The 21,154-nt window shown below is 35.1% G+C and overlaps 1 protein-coding gene across 9 annotated transcripts; it reads left to right on the plus strand.

The window, feature by feature from the left end:
- Window positions 1-344: 344 nt before the first annotated feature.
- LOC133306906 (serine carboxypeptidase-like 11) lies at window positions 345-21,144 on the plus strand. Of its 9 annotated transcripts, none has more exons than XM_061507297.1 (16): window positions 348-729; window positions 822-895; window positions 1,424-1,572; window positions 1,947-2,023; window positions 2,239-2,358; window positions 2,592-2,694; window positions 3,293-3,330; window positions 3,687-3,785; window positions 9,186-9,266; window positions 9,373-9,531; window positions 9,905-9,976; window positions 10,146-10,261; window positions 10,403-10,516; window positions 11,044-11,089; window positions 11,757-11,815; window positions 21,031-21,144. In XM_061507297.1, the coding sequence occupies exons 3-16, from the start codon at window positions 1,455-1,457 to the stop codon at window positions 21,131-21,133; spliced, it is 1,305 nt and encodes a 434-aa protein (XP_061363281.1). In that variant the 5' UTR covers window positions 348-729; window positions 822-895; window positions 1,424-1,454; the 3' UTR covers window positions 21,134-21,144. The 9 variants fall into 9 exon arrangements, with proteins under 9 accessions (XP_061363276.1, XP_061363277.1, XP_061363284.1 ...); XM_061507298.1 differs by having other exon boundaries at window positions 348-552; window positions 810-895; XM_061507296.1 differs by having other exon boundaries at window positions 348-552.
- The last annotated feature ends 10 nt before the right edge of the window (window positions 21,145-21,154 follow it).

Consider the following 21,154-nt stretch of genomic DNA (forward strand, 5'->3'; position numbering starts at 1 on the left):
ATATATATATATATATATATATATATATATATATATATAGAAAAAAAATACTATTATGTTACATGTGATAACTTTCTCTCCTTATATATATATAGGAAAAAACTACTCTTATGTTACATGTGATAACTTTCTCTCCTACACATCCTTCGATAACTGTGTCATTTTTTTTTCCAGATGGTAGAGCCTACAAATTTGTCTCTATGACATGAGATAACTTATCTCTTTTAACATGAGATTAATAAAATATATATATATATATATATATATATATATATATATATATATATATTTGGACCTTTTATCCCATATAATAAGAATAACATATTCTCCAACGATAATACGTGTAGAAATATAATCGCTCTCTTATCGTGTTTTAGTATATGCCATTATTGTAGTCGACACTGACAAAGTGACAGGTTCAACTCGATCCTCGTGCATTCGTGTTCAACTCTCGCGCGCGATAAAACCAGCGACCTTCCCAACAAGTCTAATAACGGATTCTTTTTAAGTGTTCCGGCACTGTACACCTGGGTGGTCTCCTTTTCTACATAAGTAAAAATTTATTTCATTTCGATCCAATTATTTTTCTTATTTCCCTTTCAGTCTTCACTTTTTATCTTTTTTTGGTAAAGGAGAATGTGCTCGTGCTCAACCGAAAATTTTTTCGTTAACAACAACCACAACAACATGATATGTTGATATAAATTCAGAGATACAGAACACAAGAAAGTGAATATTGCAGGATGGATATAATTTCAAATTGTTATCGCTATTGTCAGATTCTACTTGCTTTTGCAATTTTCTTACAGATATTTTCTCAGCTTGAAGCCTCTCGCTCAAAGGTGGAACTGCTTCCTGGCTTTCAAGGACCTCTTCCCTTTGAACTCGAAACTGGGTTAGTAATACCACTCTATTCCCATTTCTAGCTGCTTTTTTGTTTCAAGATATTGAGTTTTTAATTGGTCAACTTAATTGTGTGTGTGTTTTTTTTGTAATGATTGTTTCCATTCATCTTAAGCTCGTTATGATCTAGGTTTTTGAAGGAAAAAAAAACACTTTTTTTTTATAAAAAAATTAGAATTATTTTTCGTTTGAATCAATATTAAAAAACAAATTTAAATAAAACAATAGTATTTGATTTTTTTCAAAATTAAAAATTATCTAAAAATGAATTTTAGTTTTACTTTATTTTATTTTTTTAAATTGACACTCAAAACACAAGCAATTTCTTTTTAAAGCAGCTCCTGAAAAGAAAAAAATAAAATCCAAAACACACCATATTTCCTACTTTTATAAGTGAAACTATGCAAGTAGGACATAAGAAAGAGAAATGGTAGTGTGTACTATGTAATTTAAGCTACTTTTTTTTTTTTCCGTGTTCTTGAGCATATTTAGTTTTATCATGTTTGTGAGCATTTCACAGGTATGTGGGATTAGGGGAAAGAGATGACGACATGCAAGTGTTCTACTACTTTATTAAGTCAGAGAACAACCCTGAGAAAGACCCTCTTATGCTTTGGCTAACTGGTGGCCCTGGCTGCTCTTCATTTTCTGGTCTTGCCTTTCAAATAGGTAATTTTCAAATTTCAACTTTCTATTCATGAATCTCTTTTTGCAAGTTTGTTAATGGATATCTGGATGTGAATATATATATCACAACAAGGAATATGATCATGTAAACTGGAAGTATAATTTCAAGTGCATGAATCCTGTTGTTAGGGTAAGACACTCCCAAGCTTGTCCTCTTCAAGGACAATCATATTATAGCCCATTTGGCATATGATTTTGCATTATGAGAATCATTTGCAGCAAAATGTGGACAAACCAATATTGTTCTTTCACTATTTTAATGTTTTGGTTGAGGTTTCACTAGAATTTGTCCTACTGAAAGTGATCCACTCAACAACTCTCACAGAATGACTTTTGTCTTGAATTGGGTGTAATAGGTCCACTTGCATTTAAAACTGAGGAGTACAAAGGTAGCCTTCCTAATTTGGTCTTGAGACCACAGTCCTGGACAAAGGTACAGAATGCAACCTCAAGAATTTGACATTGATTTCGTTTATTGAAGTTAATCCAAAATTTGTAGTAGAAATTACTACTTATATTAAGCAAGTGGTTGTAATTTGTGTATAATCTGTGTTTAGATGACTGTATAAATAGTAACTATCAATCTTTTTATTATTTTGTTATTGGAAGGCAATTCAGTGCTTATAATGCTAATGTTTTTTTGCCCAGGTATGTAGCATTATTTTTGTAGATTTGCCACTTGGAACTGGATTCTCTTATGCCAAAAATATCACTGCTCATCGAAGTGACTGGAAATCAGTTCACCATACACATCAATTTCTTAGGAAGGTATCGTCACTATGCTTTTTCGTGCCATCAATTTCATCATATACCCATCAATTTTGTGCCAGCAATTTTGCCATATCCATCTATTTTGTGCTGTCACTGTCATCATATTTCGCACACCATCTTTCTTTTTCTTTTTGTTTGTAGTTTACTTTGGAGAATCAATCTCCTAGTTATACCTGAAAACAAGCTATGTAATTTTGATTATTTTATTATTTATCTCTTAATCTTTTTAGTGGCTGATTGATCACTCGGAATTTCTTTCAAATAAATTCTACGTTGGAGCTGATTCATACTCTGGCATTCCTGCCCCCGCTATTGTTCAAGAAATTTCAAATGGTATGAAATTTTAAATGGCTCAATTTATAAGATGAATATGTTATTCAGGTAATAGCTAATGGCTTTATATTTATAATGAAAATGAGGCCATAGGGGTTTCTTAATCATTTTAATCAGTCCTACACTAATACACTATTTATTTGCTTTCTCCTTTGGGCTGTAGAAGTTAGCAACACAAATTAACAAGTCAAGATTACGATTAGATGTGTTTATCCAACTTAGTTCTCTCATTAGACCCAAATCATTTCCTTAATTACTTTACTATATATCTATATATATATATATATATATATATATATATATATAGTAAAGTAATCTAAAATTTTCATATTCTTATTTTTATTTTCTTCATACTGAACTATATGTTGTGTTAAATTAATTGTTGAACTTGTTTAAAAATTTGATTTCGTTTGGCGTCCTCTAAATATATAAAAAAAAAGCATTAAATACAATTTACAAATTTATACATAGCTTTCACAAGATTTCTTTTATAGAAGCATACAAACTAGATCATTCTACTTGTAGCTAACATATAAACAGTTTAACATATACATAATTATGATAACGCTTGTTATTCTTCAATTTCCTTGATCAACAGCAAATGAAAAAGGTCTCCGGCCATGGATAAATCTCCAGGTTTGCAATGAATACCTCTAACTATGCTTTTAGTCCGGACGAAAAAAATGTATAAAGTGGGTTTCAATACCTGAATCCAATATTCAGAGCCATCAAGTGTATTGCCAAAAATATTAATATAAATTCACGGACATCACTTACAAACTTAAGTTGTTTGGTTGAATTGGATGTATTACATTTCCTGTTTCCCGTTCTCTAATAAAATTAAAAAAAATAAGTTAATTGGTTCTTTACATGTATTAGCAAGTTATTTGGTTCTTTACTTGTAGTAGCAAGTTTTTATCCTTTTTAAAGTTGTAGGGCCAACAATAGCTCTTCTTATAAGGACTATGAAGCCGAAGTCTTAATATTTTCAGGGATATCTACTAGGGAACCCCATAACAACACTAAGAGAGAAAAATTATCAAATCCCATTTGCCCATGGAATGGGACTTATTTCTGATGAACTCTATGAGGTAATAGTATTATTTTTTTCCTGTTTAGTAAAGCTACTTTCATTGTATTTTCTTATAAAGTTGGTAAAGGGTGATGATGTGTTGGTACTAGAATTTTGCATGAAAATAGTTGGGTCTATTGTGTAGGAAATTAGAATTGATTTTTTTTCTCAATTTGAAATTTTGAATTTGCTGAGTCATGATAGGATAGGACTAACGACTCATTGCTGAGTCATTCTTAGCTATCTTTTCGTTCATTTATACTTGTATTAATACATCCTATTTGTGTAAATCAATTTCATCAATTCAAAAATTCTTTATTTCACATTTTTCAATATGGTATCAGGAGCGGGTTCGTTCCTACCCTAGATCAGCCATCCTCAAGGCTGAAACCAGTCCAAACACCATAAAAAAAAATCCAAACACAAACCAACCTCTGTCCAAACCTAGAAACCATACCTATAGACTTCCAATCGAGAAGGTGGAGTGACCATTCAACTCAGAATGTTCCGACGAGTCGAACACCGCCAGACCCATCGCCGTCGGACTTCCCACGCTCCTCCACGCGCAACCATATGATCGGCCACTCTCTGACGCATGTAGCCCACGCACCACCTTCCCGAAATTTTTTTTCGCCGCGACTTGCTTAGATCATCTCGTCGGCTCCTCCTCTACCTATTCCAGTGGTCAGATCTAAAAACGAAGCAACTTGATTTTCGCGTCCACGGTCAAACCTTCTCTCTTTATTCATGGCTTCCTTGGATCGTTCTTCCGCTTCCTTATCTGCCCCAAATTCTCAGTCCTCTGGAGACAACTTAGCCATGCAGATTACTAGTCACCGATTGAACGGTAAGAATTTCCTGTAATGGTTCCAATATGTTAAGTTGGTCATCCGGGCAAATGGTAAGATAGGTTATCTCGACGAGAAGATAAAAAAACATGTTGAGGATGCTCTGTTTATGAAAATTGCAAGATTAATAACTCCTTGGTATTGGCATGGCTGACCAATTCCATGGAACCCCAGATCAGCCGAACCTATTTGTTTCTCGATACCGCCAAGGAGATTTGGGATGTTGTTCAGCAAAATTATTCTGATTTGGAGAATATCTCTCAAGTTTTTGAACTAAAAAATAAATTGAAGGACCTGTGTCAAGGAGATATGACCATTATTGAATATTTCACTGCATTAACAAATTTGTGGCAGGAACTGGATCTTCATTATGCATCCGATCTCAAAGGATTGGAAGCTAATGCCTAGTTTTAAACACACTTAGCGAAGGAATGACTTTATGAAATTTCTTGCTGGCCTTAACTGCATCTTGATGAGGTTCGTGGTCGAATATTGGGTCAGCGACCGTTGCCCTCAATTGCTGATGCCTTTGCTGAGGTTCGAAGAGAAGCTAGTAAATAGAGAGTTATGCTGGGAGAAAAAGAATCAATTGATAAGTCTGTTGATATGTCTGGATTGGTTGCTAAACATACTATTGATCATTCCTCTGGAGAATCAAAACGGGATGGTCATCCGTGGTGCACCCGTTGTAATAAAGTTGGTCATACCCGTGAGAGGTGTTGGGAAATCCACGAAAAACATGCAAATTTGAAGCCAAAAGGGCAGAATAAAGGTCGTGCGTATAAGGTCTCTACTATTGACAGGGTAATAAGCCTCGTGCCTCTGCTGAGTCTGATGGTGTGTTTCTCAGCAAAACTCAATTCGAGCAACTTCAGAGGCTTCTGACTCAACCTACTAAGGCCACTAGCAATGTGGCCCAGCAAGTACAGTCTTCCATGTATAGTCAAACTCGTTGGATCCTTGATTCTGGAGCCTCTGACCATATGACAAGTAATACGACCTTGTTTTGCTCTTACACTCCATGCTCTCAACCTTCTCAAGTCAAGATCGCCGATGACAGTTTCTCCCAGATTGCAGGACACAGAACCATTAAACTCTCCGAGCAGATTAATTTAACATTAGTTCTTCATATTCCTTCTTTGGCTTGCAATCTCATTTCCATTAGCAAGCTGACTTCTGAGTTATGTTGTTTTGCTAAATTCTTTCCCCATGGTTGTGTTTTTCAGGAACAGAACTCAGAGAGGATGATTGGCAGTGCTAGAGAGGATGGCGAACTTTACTACTTTGAGGAGGATGTGACTCATGAAGCTTTTTTTTGTGGAAAAATGACTACGTTTCCTTTTGATTCATGTAATGATGTTATGTTGTGGCACCGTAAGCTAGGCCATCCCAATTTTACTTATCTTCAGAAGTTGTTACTAAACTTATTTATTAATAAAAGTCCTAGTTTGTTTTCTTGTGATATTTGTCAACTTGCCAAGCACACTCGTGTTTATTATCCTTCTAAAGCTCGCTATGACTCTTCCCCATTTTCTTTAATTCACAGTGACATATAGGGTCTAGCCCGTGTAAAGGATATTTCAAGTGCTCGATGGTTCATTACCTTCATTGACGACCACTCCCGAGTTTGTTGGGTATACCTTATAAAGGACAAGTCAGATGCTGTATTCATTTTTAAAAATTTCCATGCCATTGGTTCAAACCTAATTCCAAGTTGCTATACAAATTCTATTTACAGATAATGGCAAAGAGTATTTTAACTTTATTATTGGAGAACATCTCTCCCAATATGGCATCCTTCACCAAAGCTCGTGCCATGACACACCCCAACAAAATGGAGTTGCTGAGAGAAAAAATCGACATCTCCTTGAAGGTGCTCGGGCTCTTATTTCACTATGAGTGTCCCTAAATACCTTTTGGGGGAAGCTGTTCTCATTGCCTCGTACCTTATCAATCGAATGCCATCTTGCACTCTCAACTTTCCGTCTCCTCTTTCTAGCCTTTTCCGCACCTTCCCTTCCTTCTGAGGCATCTCCTCCCTATCTCCCAAACTATTTGGTTGTGTTGTATTTGTCCATATTCCCTCTCATCAATGGTTCAAGCTTGAGCCTAAGTCTCTCCGGTGTGTCTTCATTGGCTACTCAATGTGGCTATAAATGTTATTCACCCTCTCTTCGTAAGGTCTTTGTCTCTATGAATGTCAGCTTTTCTGATACTCAACCTTTTTTTCCCCTGACTTCTCTTCAGGCGGAGTTTATAGGAGCAGATGAAGATCAGTCATGGAAATCCACTGATGCCACAATATTACCTCAGCTATTGGAAACATGGGGAGCTATAGAATCCTCACCATCAGGAGCCTCCTCAAAGTGGGGACAAGTTTATAGCAAGCGAAAGCCTCCTCAAAGTGTGAATAACTCAAAGCCTCTGCACTGCCAGGATTCTGAACCAAGTTCTAGTTCCAGTACCCTGACACTTGAGTGCCATGACAAAAATGATCTACACTTGCCCATTGCTATCAGAAAAGGTACTCGATCTTGTACTACTCATCCTATTTCTAATCATATTTCATATGAAAAGTTGTCCTTAGGGTTCCGTGCTTTCAATACTATGTTGGACAGTACAATGATATCGAGAAATATACATGAGGCTCTCAATGATCCAAAATGGAGGGATGTTGTCTTTGAAGAAATGAATGCTCTATAAAGAAATGGAACTTGGGAGACAGTGACCCTACCAAAGGGAAAACAGGCAGTAGGATGCAAATAGGTGTTTACAATAAAATTCAATGTAGATAATAGCATCAACAGATACAAGGCAAGGCAAGATTGGTTGCGAAGAGGTTCACCCAGACTCATGGGATATATTATCATAAGACTTTTGCTCCAGTTGCTAAGGTCAATACCATCCGAGTTCTCTTATCACTTGTTGCCAACCTAGATTGGCCTCTGCAATAGTTAGATGTGAAAAATGCGTTCCTAAATGGTGATTTACATGAAGAGGTCTATATGGATCCTCCACCTGGCTTTAAAAAGGGAGATGGATCAGTGTGTAAACAAAAAAAGTCTCCTAGAGAATGGTTTGACAAATTCACACAAGCTGTCAAAGGAAGAGGCTTCATTCAAGCACAGACTGATCATACTCTCTTCCATAAACACTCTAAGGATGGTAAGATTGCTATTATTATTGTGTACATGGATGATATAGTTCTTACAAGTGACGATAGTGAGGAATTGAACTCCTTGAAGAAGTATCTAGCCACTCAGTTCGAACTGAAGGACCTTAGAACTCTCAAATATTTCCTTGGTATGAAAGTTGCTAGGAGAAAAACAGGCATCACTCTCACACAAAAGAAGTATGTTTTAGATCTTTTGTTGGAAACATGAATGTTAGGATGTAAGCCTGCTGAGGCACCTGTGGAACCTAATACCAAGTTAGGTATTAAAGATGGGAACAAAGTGGATAAAGAGCAATGTCAGAGATTGATCGGTAAACTAATTTACTTATCCCACACGCGACCTGACGTTGCCTTTGCGGTGAGTATGATTAGTCAATTCATGCACTTATCCGAGGAGAAACATTTATGTGCAGTCTATGGGGTGCTTAGATACCTCAAGAACCCTTCAGGCGAAGGATTATTCTTTAGAAAGGGGTATAATAGGACAATTGAAATGTACAATGCAAATTGGGTAGGTTAATTAGTGGATAGGAGATCAACCTCAGGCTATTGCACCTATGTGTGGGGAAATCTTGTAACTTGGAGAAGCAAAAAACAAACGGTTGTCGCAAGTAGTGTTGAAGCAGAATTTTGAGATTTAGTTCATGGAGTTTGTGAGGGAATCTGGTTGAGAAGACTCCTTGAAGAGTTGAAGATCTTATATTCCCGACCAATAAAGCTATATTGTGACAAGGCAACTGTTAGCATCGCTCAAAATCCAGTTCACCATGATCGAACAAAGCACGTGGAAGTTGATCGCCAATTTATCAAAGAAAAACTAGATGATAGAAGTGTGTGTATGGTGTATATTCCTACCAAAGAATAGACAACAAATATCCTCACCAAGGGCCTTTATCGGCCAGCCTTTGAAGACCTGATTGGCAAGTTGGGAATGATCAACTTTTACCTCCCAACTTGAGGGGGAGTGTAGGAAATTAGTGATTATTTTTTTCTTAATTTAAAATTTTGAATTTGCTGAGTCATGATAGGATAGGACTAACGACTCATTGCCGAGTCATTCTTATTTATCTTTTCCTTCATTTATACTTGTATAAATACCTCCTATCTGTTTAAATCAATTGTATCAATTCAAAAAATTCTTTATTTTACATTTTTCAATATGCTGTATATTTCTTTATAGTGATATCAACAATTTATGTCTAGTTTAACATCAACACTAATATTATGTTTATCTCAAACTAATTGGGTCGGCTAAGGGAGGGTACCTTGTATATTTGAGATTGTTTTTCTTTGCAAAAAAATTAAGCAAATAAATACAATTTATTTCCATTTCATTTTAAAAATAATTTTTAATTGAAATGCCAATGATTCTTGATCGTGTACCATCCATTGACAGTCACTGCAGAGAAATTGTAAAGGAGAATATGAAGATATAGATTCCGAATTGTGTTTAATAGATTACCGCTCTTTTGAGGAGGCAAGTACTTACCATCCCATTTTTATTATGATCATCATTTTTACTCGTTATTCAGTTCAGTTGAGTTTGTTCACCATATTGGTAAAATAATATTTCTTATCTTCAGTGCCTTTCAGGAATTAATATGTTTAACATTTTGGATAGCTATTGCATAGATGATGATGCACTTAAGGATCATGAAGAAGCTCTGTGGAGGAGATCTCTGACTAAGAAGTTGAAGGCCTCTCTTAGTCCTCATCTCACTGTGCCAGAATTAAGCTGCCAAGTAATTTTGCATATATTATATATATTTGTAAAGAACTAATTCAACCAAAAGCTTAAGCTGGTGGGGTGAAGCTATAATAATAGTTTTTATATATCTCTAACACATCCCCTAATACGAGATCTCACTAGGCTTAAAGGGTAGATAATACACAGGTCCACCTACCTGTGCTAAGAAATTCCACAAGAGAAAGTAGGGGCGGTGAGGATCGAACCCGTGACACCGAGGTTCTGATACTATGTAAAGAACCAATTCAACCCAAAAACTTAAGCTCGTGGGGTGAGGCTACATTAATGGTTTTTATATATCTCTAACAACATCACACTTTTGTCCATAATGTTCAAAATTTTAATATTTCCCAATTTCATTATTGTAGATTTATGGTTTTTTCCTTGCCACTCAATGGGCCAATGATGAAAGTGTTCGCAGGTCACTGCATATTCAAGAGGTTTGATATAACAAATCTATACAAACATCATGTTCAACTACATGTAGTTAAGTCTATGTTCAATAACAAGTGATTCTACTTTAAATTTGAGTCAAACATAGACCAAAGAAGCCTTAGCAGTTAATGGTTATGATACATATTAATGGTACTTAACTCAAATGTACTGCAGGGAACTATAGGGAAATGGCAACGTTGTTACACTACTGATTTTGATCATGACATTTCTAGTAGCTTTGAGTTTCATGTAAATCTCAGTGCAAAAGGGTACCGCTCCTTGATATACAGGTCAAGATTTTCACATTCTAAATTATTTTTTATTTCTCTCGAATATGGTTTTGTGCTCATTTGTAAGTGTTTTTCTTTTAGCTTTCTCAGGGCCATTAACGACTAGCTGATTTCATATGGCAAATGATTTTTTGTTTACAGTGGGGATCATGATGTAGTTGTTCCGTTCATTGCAACCCAAGCGTGGATAAGGGATCTAAACTACTCCATTGTGGATGATTGGAGGCCATGGCTTGTTAATGGCCAAGTTGCAGGGTAGGCATAGAACTTAATCCTTGATATGTTATATTTCAAGGGTAACAAGTATACAGTTATTTATTTATTTTTTATTTCTCAACAGGTTATCATTATTGGACTAATTCAATTCGAATAAGGATCGATTCATGTAGAGGGCATGACTCTCCCAAGACTATTTTCTCCAATTAAAGCCTTAGAAATGGAGAAAATTACCTTGGGAGAGCCATATCCACTATATGGGTGTTGGGTAATTGATGTATCAATAGAGAAATTAAAAAAAATTCGTAACTGTTTACTTGTTAGTTGTTACCCTTGAAATTAGAATAATCAGATCTTTACCTGTACATATTACTGGGAAAAAATAAAAATTGTTAGAGAAAGAGATGCACCGTATTCTTATTTTCCACTCACTATGAAGTATTAAGAAATTCAAATCTTTAATCCTAATTTACCATTATTTCTTTTTTATACTTCTCATTTCCTACCAAGAACTCTCTAAGACAGCATGTAACCAAATCTTTATGAATAATTTGCCTTTCAAGCAGATATACAAGGACTTACTCGAATCAAATGACATTTGCAACTGTGAAGGTTAGACCATTCAATTTTTTAAATCACAAATGCGTTTTTTTTTACTCAAGTAAAATGCATTCCCACCCCTGAGATATTTAAATTACACTTCCATCTCCTCTGTTTTGTGAAACTACAACTCCCTCCCCTGAAATATTAATATGTTCTACACTTTAGTCCATTTTAATGTGAACAAACCTCTTAGAGGCATTTTTCTCTCTCCGTGACTCGTGGTCGTGGCTAGTGTTAAGTCCCTACAATTCACATTGGGGCTTTAGATTATGAAATGAAAATTTCAGGTGACAAGTAGGGGTATTTAAAGCTTTATTTCATCTTCTAAGTTGCGAAGTAAATAGTAAAATCACTCCCTATTAATATTCCTAACTAGCAAGGGTATATAGTGTTCAAAATTAGTTGTCGGTGATATGAGGGTTGTAGAGAGAGGAAAAATCCCTAGAAGGCTTATTTTTAGTTGCTCTCCAGTAGCACATTTCATCTCTAAAGAGAGGGGAGTATAATTTTTCAAAATATAGAGGAAGGCAGTGTACTTAAGCATTTCTCAAGAGAGGAGAATGTAATTTACTCTCTTTTTTTTTTTTTTTTTTAAAGAAAAATACAAAGTGTGGTGAAAGATTTAAGTTTCTTTTGGGGGATTGTGCAAATTCAATTTTTGTGTACTTATATGCAGGGTTCAGGACATACAGCTCCTGAGTACAAGCCTGATGAAGGTTTTGCCATGTTCACTAGGTGGATATCTAATGTGACTTTGTAACTCAGCAGCTAAAATGGCAGAAACATGGTTATCCATGAGATGCTCACTTGTCTATGATTCTATGATATATATATATATATATATATATATATATATATATATGGAAAAATGTTTGACATCGATACAATGTCTGAAATGTTATTTTTCTTTCATTTCTCTTAATCTGATATCCTCCATATTCTTCCAGAGAATCGTCTCTTGAAGAACAATCCCTAATTTCTGAGAACTGGGAATATTTGCTGGAGATAAGATTGGACAAAACCATTACCAACTATGGAGAAGAAAAATACTAAAATATGCAGAAGTTATTTCTTTCCCTCTTTATCGAGATCAGGAATAGCAATAGATGTAGAGGGTATGTGATGGAACCTAATATTATTCATAAGAAATTGCAGAAATATAAATGGAGACAAGCTCCTTACAAGGATAAATTGCAGAAAATAAACCCAGAGAATGCCTCAACTCTCCCTCCAACCAAATACCTAGGCTGAAGAGTTCCCTAGATGTCTCTCAAATTCCCACTAACCAATTCTGAATACATGAATACCTCACACTCCCACACCCCCTCCTTATATCCTATTATTTAGGAATATTCTAGAATAATTTCCCTAACAAACTAGCTAACTAACTAATTTTGCATTGCTAAACTTGGGCCCACTAATCCTAGCCCATCAATACTCCCCCTTCAAAATTCACCTTGTCCTCAAGGTGAGGAAGATGACAGGGGATGTAATTGAACATCCACCTGGGTCCCATTGCTTGAAGCATAGTGTTCTATTTTTAATTGCATTTCTGCCCATAGAACAAAGTCTTTTGGAGGCTCCATTAACTTTAGTGTGTTTCAGCCATAAAGAAAAATCCCACACATATTGTATCCATTTGAACTGATCCACTAATTCTGGCCCATTTTTCTTCTTTTTTTTTTCTGCTTTCTTTTCTTGATCTTCTTTTTCTTCTCCAATTTTTTTTTCTGTTTCGTATCTTTTTTTTCCAACTTTGATTTCGTTTGCTGTTTCTTTTTCTTCTTCTTTTTTTCTGAATTTTTCGATACTTCAACTTCATCTATTATGAAAATCTCAGGTATATACCTTCCTATAAACGCTCTATCAAAGCTCTGCCAATTTATATTGGGACTGAGCACACTCCAACGTTTGTACCAGCTGAGAGCACCTCTCAACCCCTTCACTGCCTCTTTCAACATATCAGCTTCTGGAATTTGGTTTGCTTGAAAATGTTGTTCAAGCCCGAGCAACCATCCCCAAGCTTTCATTCCATCTTCGTCTTCGTAAAATTCTGGAACCATTGTACCAGATCTGGATCTGTTGCTCGATTTTGATTTTTTTATTTTGATTTTTTTTTTTGAATCTGGACCAGAAAGCACCCCTAGATCGGAAGTGCTCTGATACCAAATTGATGGAACCTAATATTATTCATAAGAAATTGCAGAAATATAAATGGAGACAAGCTCCTTACAAGGATAAATTGCAGAAAATAAACCCAGAGAATGCCTCAACTCCCCCTCCAACCAAATACCTAGGCTCAAGAGTTCCCTACAGGTCTCTCAAATTCCCACTAACCAATTCTGAATACATAAATACCTCACACTCCCACACCCCCTCCTTATATCCTATTATTTAGGAATATTCTAGAATAATTTCCCTAACAAATTAGCTAACTAACTAATTTTGCATTGCTAAACTTGGGCCCACTAATCCTAGCCCATCAGTATGGTTGATATTTCTCTTTCTTCAGTTCCAGTTGTTCCAAGAATAGATGATTTTGGAGGTGCGGTCTACTCATTTTCAGTTTCTGGAATGAGAAAATAGCATTTACTACATCATAGTTAAGATATCATGCATATAAAATGAGTGTTAAGGGAACTAAAATGATAAAGTTACTCTTATCATTTTTCTAGTCTTCCATGCTAATGATGCACCTTAGTCCTTCTCCTTTCTACATTAATTCAAAGTCTAAAAAGTTTAAACTTTTGGGTTGAAATGATTTTTTATATGGTATCAAAGTTAATGTGATCAAATATTCACGAGTTTGATTCTCATCAACTTATTCTATTAATAAATAATTAAATATTTTGAAATTTGATAGCTCCCAAGAGTGTAGAGCTATCTTATGTATCTTATTGTTAAATTCCCTTTTTTGTTATTAAATTTTATGTTTAGAACCAAGTTTGCAGTCAGAAGCACTTAATTGCAAATTGGGCCGGAGCAACTTATGTTTCTGGAAAGTGGGGAGTAACAGGATGTAAAATGGTTTATTTTTGTTACTTTTGGGCTTAATGGACTATTTTACATTTTCAAGAAACCAAGTGACCATCTAAAGAAATCTCAATTCAGGAAAGAGGCAAAGGTTGGGAGAAAAGAAAGCAGAAAAAGACAAAAAGGACAAAAGGCAAAATAAGAAGCAAAAAAGCAACTGTACTAGCGTTCTCTTTTGAAAAGGCAACCTGCAACTGAAAAGGTAACTTGCATCTGAGAGACATGTCAGGCAGAAGGTGGCACGACATTTTGTGGCAGTGCAATGCAAAAATTTCAAAAAAAACAAGAAAAAAAGCTTAGAAGAATGTTTTAGGGTTGAGCTGTCAAAGAACACATCCCTGATTGGAGAGCATAAACATAATCTGGACCATTAATCAATCAAGGGATGAGATCAACTTGAGGAGAACACATCATCTATAAATATTGAAGGAGACATGACCTTCAGAAGCTTTTTGGCAACATCAAGAAAGGACTCATCGTCCTCCTTAGTGTTCTTCACTTTGTTCTTTGTTTTTCTGTTTTTATTTTCCTTTTGTAACTAGATTTTCATTATGCTCTTAGTATAAGCTAAATCTTTTCAGGGCCCGTTTGGATGAGGTTTTGAAAAAAAGACTTTTTATGAGTTACTTTTTTTAAAGCCAAAGTTATTTTGTGTTTGGATATAATATTTAAAAAGTGCTTTTAAATAAAAATATCATTTGAATGTTAAAATAAAAAAATACTTTTTAAATATAAAATGATTGTTGTGCCTTCTGTCTTTGATTTTTGGAGACCACTTTTTTTTCTCACTCCCCACATTTCAATTCTGATCACCGAACCATGATTCTTCAAATAGTGGTTTCCATCACTCCCTCTGTAGCTGCCATTGCCATGCTTCTCTGCTCCCTTGTTAGAGACTACCTTCCTTGCGAGCTTCACTACTACCTCCACTTGAAACTCTCCAAAATCCCTGTTCTTCTCCCAAGTCACCATCGTCATTTATGAGTTCGAAGCCCTCACCTTCAACCAAGTCACATGTCCGTGCTCGTTACTGGGTTTGAGATAAGAGATGATGATGCCATTTCAAGAAATCAAAAATTCAATTTCAATTCTATTCTGGTGGTGGAAGGTCAAAGCGATTTGAAAGATTTTTTCTTTTTCTGGGTCTCAAAGGACGATGCCCCCTGGAAATAAAAGATGAAAATTTTAGATTCAAGTGGATAGGATTCAACAATTGCAGACTCTCCCACGAGAGAAAGAGAGGCAGGGAAGATAAAGAAAGATGATCAAAAACTAATTGTGGTTAGATTCTTGAAACCAAACATATAAGAGAGTGTTAGGATTTTTTTTTCTTTTGGAAAAAAAGGGTTTGTTTGAGTCAGCAAAATCAATCTAAGAATGGTGGTGGTGGTAACTAGAAACGGAACATGATTGGGTGAGGTGTCCCTTGTCCCTGCACTCAGAGGTGAGGTTGAAGGCACTGAGGATAAGATGTGTCCACGATGGTCAGCAATGTTTCTTTTGGCTTCTACTTCTCCCAGAAGTCACAAATTTTAACTTTTGAAAAAAGTCACATTTTAGTTTTTTTTTGGCTTTTGCTTTTTTCAAAAGCCAACATCCAAACAGTAAAAAAAAATCAAACGCACTTTTTTTTCAAAAAAAAATAGCTTTTGTAAAAGCAAAAGCCTATCCAAACATACACTTTGTAGGCAAGGGGAAGTAGAAGTATCCCTTTTAGTCTTAGGTTGAACTTATCATGTAAATGTGTTTTCATTAATTAAATTTGTAATGTTTCCTGCTTTTATTGTTCTTGGTGGTGGTAATCAAGGGAAAAAAGAAAATCTTGGGGTACGTCGCTATCGGGAGGGAGGAATACTCAAAACTAGGGAACACTATAATGTGTAGACTGCTATGGAAATAGCATGTTCTGCAGCTAACTTCATAGAAGAAATGGTAGCACAATCTCCTTTGAGTCTTAATTAATAGGACTTCTAAGGTAGCTTGGTATAAAGAGGCCTGTTAAGTCATATTATGGACTCATATATGAGGCTCATTCATCATATAGCCCAATAAAGGGTAATCCAAATGAAATTTGGTATAATCAAAGGAGGATATCCATCAAAGATATCAATCCTAATACGACAACATCAGGCTTGGGCTTGGGCTTCTTGAGAAGGAACAAAAGGTCCAGAATTCTAATACCCACAGGTAAACTCTATAAATAAGAGGTAAAGCCTACATGTATCATTATTCTCTTTCTCTTACATTTATGCTGTCTCTGTGCACACACACCACCCCTTTGGCGAAAGTTGTTCTTTATTCTTTTGTGCACAGTGATCCGCTAAACTCAAAGGTATCTAACTCATAGATACCTTAGAGAGAGCACCTAGATCAAAGATAAAATCATTAGCCTTTTGGGTTAGACATCTCTGTCTTCAAGACAAAACACATCAGATTGCCTTGGTTGTTAAAACTTGGAGATAGAGGAATCTATCCTCATAGTTAAGGTTGCTAGGAGCTTATTTCGTTTTTAGGAGTAGATGGAGTTTTAGGAACAACCAAGAGGTTGAAAATACCAACCTGAGCCTATATCTTTTTAACTTGAATAAATGTTATTTTATTCTTCTTTTGTTACTTGTTTAATGATTATAGGAATTTCCAAAGACAATATTTCTCACTTATGCTCTATGTTTCTAGTACTATTTTCAACATTACCGATTCCCAACTGTTGCTCTTAATCTCTCTCTACTCGCCATTCATTGCTCTCAATTCCCATATCTTCCAATTTCATTCAAGGAAAAGTTCAATTAAGTTTAAGGGATAAACTCAGTTCTTAGTCATTTCAGATTCATTAACACTGTTCAATCGAGCTGGTGACAAGAACTTTTTGGCTAACCTTAAGTCTTAAAATGAATTGGTTCCTTGAAGTGAGGTGCTTTTTACTTTCTGTTTGCTCTCGGTTAATTCTTTTCTTATTTACATTTCTTTTGACGCAACTTTTCCTTGAGGACGATAATATGGATCTCATAACAAATCCTGTATTACTTGATGTGTACGTTTGCACAGTTTGGGTAGATTTTCTCTTTGTATGATTACTTTCTCCTCTGACATAATACTTGCGCCTCAGACTTTTTCTCTTATAATTAACTCCGAGCAGATCTTGGACCAACAAGTAATTGGCGCCGTTGCCGGGGATAAATTGGCAAAAGGGGTATTCCAAGAAGTGTTTTCCTTTAACCTCTTTGTAAAGTTTACATTTTTATTTTATTCTTGTTTATGTGTACTGTTTTGTTCTATTGCCCCTAATTTATGACCATTGTTTATGAACACTGAAATTGATGAACCTGCTCTTGAACTAATATTGTTTGATCTAGAACCAGAAAGAACATTTAGGAATAGGAGAAAAGTGCAAAGACATAGAAGGAACAGAATGGTTGAAGTTCTGAACAATGGAGATAACGGGAATAATAGGAACAATAATAATAACAACTTTGAAAATAATGAAAATGATGGAGGACATAATGGAAATAGAGGACCAATAATATGTCAGCACCTTTTAGAAATGGTCCTAATAGAGGATTCATTCCACCACCAATAAATATACCCAATTTTGAAATTAAACCTGTGATGTTTCAAATGATCATGAATACTGGACAATTTCATGGACTACCTTTGGAAGACCCTCATAACTATTTGGAAAATTTTACTGAAATGATTGATAATTTTAGAGTCCAAGAGATTATTGAAGCGAATATGCGAAAGACATTATGTCCTTTTTTCCTTAGCAGATAAAGCTAAAGAATGGTTGATTACTTTGCCTCCAAATTCAATCACGAGTTGGGAGCAACTCACAGAGCAATTTGTAGCACGTTTCTTTCCTGGTGCAAAGCAAGCCCAAGTGAGATCAGACATTGCATCCTTTCGGGGGTATGATGGAAAAAACTTGTATGAAGTTTGGGAGCTTTATAAGGATCTGTTGAGTAGATGTCCCAACCATTGAGTATCTGATCAGGGAGTCATTCACACCTTTTATCATGGACTAATACCACTGCTCAAAGCAACCGTTGATCAGCTACTAGTGGAGATTTGTTGAATTGTACTTATGATGAGATTGTTCATTTGCTGGAGAAATTGGCCAAGAAGTACATTCAGTGGCCTTTAGAGCACCAAAGTGCACCTAAGAAATTTGGAGTATTAGACCTAGATGCATCCACTGCCATAACAGCACATATAGTAGTACTTGCCAACATCAAAAATGGGAGCCAAATAAAGAATCTAAACCCTCAACTACACTTTATTATGCTCAATCTATGTAATCTTGTTCTGTTTGTAATGGACCTCATGAGTTTGGTGAATGCAACACTGACCTTGCTCTTGTTTGCTATACAAGTAATTACAACAACAATTGAAGCAACAACCAAAATTAGAGTTACAACAACCACGGATGGAGGAGCCAAAACAATATTGGAGCAGCTATGGAAACTATCAGAATAGACCTCACTACCCACAAAACAGAATTAGAACCAAGATAGAAATGATGTTAGATTTCAATCTTTGGAGAATCTGTTGAAAGAATACATGAATCAAAATAATGCGGCCATGAGGAATATTAAGACACAAGTAGGATAGATAACCAATGCTCCAAGTCAAAGACCTCAAGGAGCTTTACCTAGTGACATTCAGAAACCTTTTTGAGATAGGAATGAGCAATGTAATGCTATAAATCTGCCTGGCGACAGAGTGGTCCCACAGCTTGAACCAGTGGTTCGACCTCACAAGCGCAGAGCAGAAAAACCATCTTAGGAGATTGTTGATGGAAGTTCTAACATTGAATTTGTTGGAGAGCAATTACAAGAACTGAAAGCAACACCAGAAATACCTGATGTACTCATAAGGAGTGATGAAAAGAAAACATGTGAGAAGCCAGACGTTGCTCCCCAACAAGACCATCTTGAAGCTTAAAAAGAAGCAGAAGCAGGAGCAACTTCTCCTACTTCAGTTCTTGACACCACACCAGGAGTCAAAGATACCAACTAACCAGATTCTGCACCATCCTATTTCCACCAAGCAAAAGAAAGAATGAACCTGTTCAACCACATTTTTCCACAAAGGTTGAAGAAGAAACATGAGGACAAACAGTTTAGGAAGTTCTTAGACTTGTTGAAGCAACTCCACATTAATATACCTCTTGTTGAAGCCTTGGAGCATATGCTCTCTCATGTAAAATTCATGAAAGACATTCTGTCCAAGAAAAGGAGAATTGAAGAATTTGAAACTGTAGCATTGACTGAAGAATCTTGTAAATACTTGACTAAAATCCCATCAAAATTGAAGGACTCAGGGAGCTACACAATTCCCTGCACTTTTGGGAAGAATTAACATAGGAGAGCACTCTATGATCTAGGCTCAAGTGTGAACTTGATGCCAGCATTTGTTTTTAAGAAGCTTAAGATTGGTGATGCGAGAACAACAACAATGACCTTACAACTTGCTGATCGTTCTATTACCCGACCCGAAGGGAAGATAGAGGATATTCTTGTCCAAGTGGATAAGTTCATACTCCAAGTTGATTTCATCATATTCAACTTTGAAGTTAACCAGAAAGTTCCTATAATTCTTGGTAGACCTTTCCTTGCTACAAGAGAGGCTGTGATTAACCTTTGCCCAAATATTAAAGTCAATGGTTAATTGTCATATGTTTACCAGGTAATCAACTTGGCAAAGTATTTAAAAATAGTGATTGATATTCGGGTTTGTTGGCTCTGTCCAAACCAAGTTGTGGAACCAAGACTTGTCCACTCTTGGTTGATAACCCTATGAATATTGAAAAAATTGTCACTGGAGGTGGAGTTGCTTTTAGCCCATTTATTGTGAGTTAAGATGTGATGTTAGACTCTTTTATTATCGGCTTATTGTTTAGCCAATTAATATCTGAATGATAATTGCTTATATATATATCTAAATGATAATTTCCCTTATTTTGGCTTCCCTAGCCTTTTAACAATTTTTATATTTATATATTTCAATTTTGGAATTGAAATGGATATATGTCGATGTAAATAACTTTTAAAACCATAATTCGAAATTCAATTAATTTTTAAAACATTGATTATTATCCGATAGTTTCAATCATAACTTTCCGTCATCGAATATATTTTTTGGATAAAAAAAATTGTAGATAAAAGTGACGTGATCAATTAGTGCTTTTTGACAATTTACAAATAATTCACCAATTATAATCCTGATTACTATTTTAGTGGATGCAATTTACATTTTATATTTAAAAATTTCAATGATGAGGAAAATTAAGAAAATATAAAGAGATGGGATAAATAATATAATTATAATTATTTAATTTTTCGATAAAAAGTTTTTATTTTATTATTTGAAAAAATAAGAATGTTCAACAAAATAAAATAAATGTTATGAAACTTTATTTTATTTCAGTTTAACTTAAATAATATAAATGATAATGATTATTTATAATTCCATTTTATTTCAAGAATTCTTTTTTTTTTTTGGAAATATTATTTCAAGAATTCTTTCTTTTCCTAATCATAACAATTGTCTATTAAATATAGCCACCAGCTATGAAGCCATAATAATAATAATAATAATATTAATAATAATAATGAGAAACATGATAAGTCTCATACATTAAAAGAAAAAAAAAATCACTTTTTTTTCTCTCTCCTTTTTTCGTGATTTTCATCCACTTTTTTGAATGTTACATGTGAAATTTATCTCTTGCAACAAAAATAGCATATTCCCCAACAATAACACGTGTAGAATTATAAAATTGTAAAGTACACGTATCACTCTTATCGTATTTTTTTTTTAATACAGACTCTTATCGTATTTTAGTATATGCTATTATATGCATATAATATATATATTCCAGTATTCCATTATTGTAGTCGACACTGACAAAGTGACAGGTTCAAGTCGATCCTCGTGCATTCGTGTTCCGCTCTCGCGCGCGATAAAACCAGCGACCTTCCCAACAAAGTCAACAACAACCACAACAACATGATATGTTGATATAAATTCAGAGAAACAGAA

Source organism: Gastrolobium bilobum, unplaced genomic scaffold (assembly GCF_033153095.1).
Source record: "Gastrolobium bilobum isolate Gb01-03AN ecotype WA unplaced genomic scaffold, APGP_CSIRO_Gbil_v1 utg2909, whole genome shotgun sequence".
Classification (NCBI taxonomy): Eukaryota; Viridiplantae; Streptophyta; class Magnoliopsida; order Fabales; family Fabaceae; genus Gastrolobium; species Gastrolobium bilobum.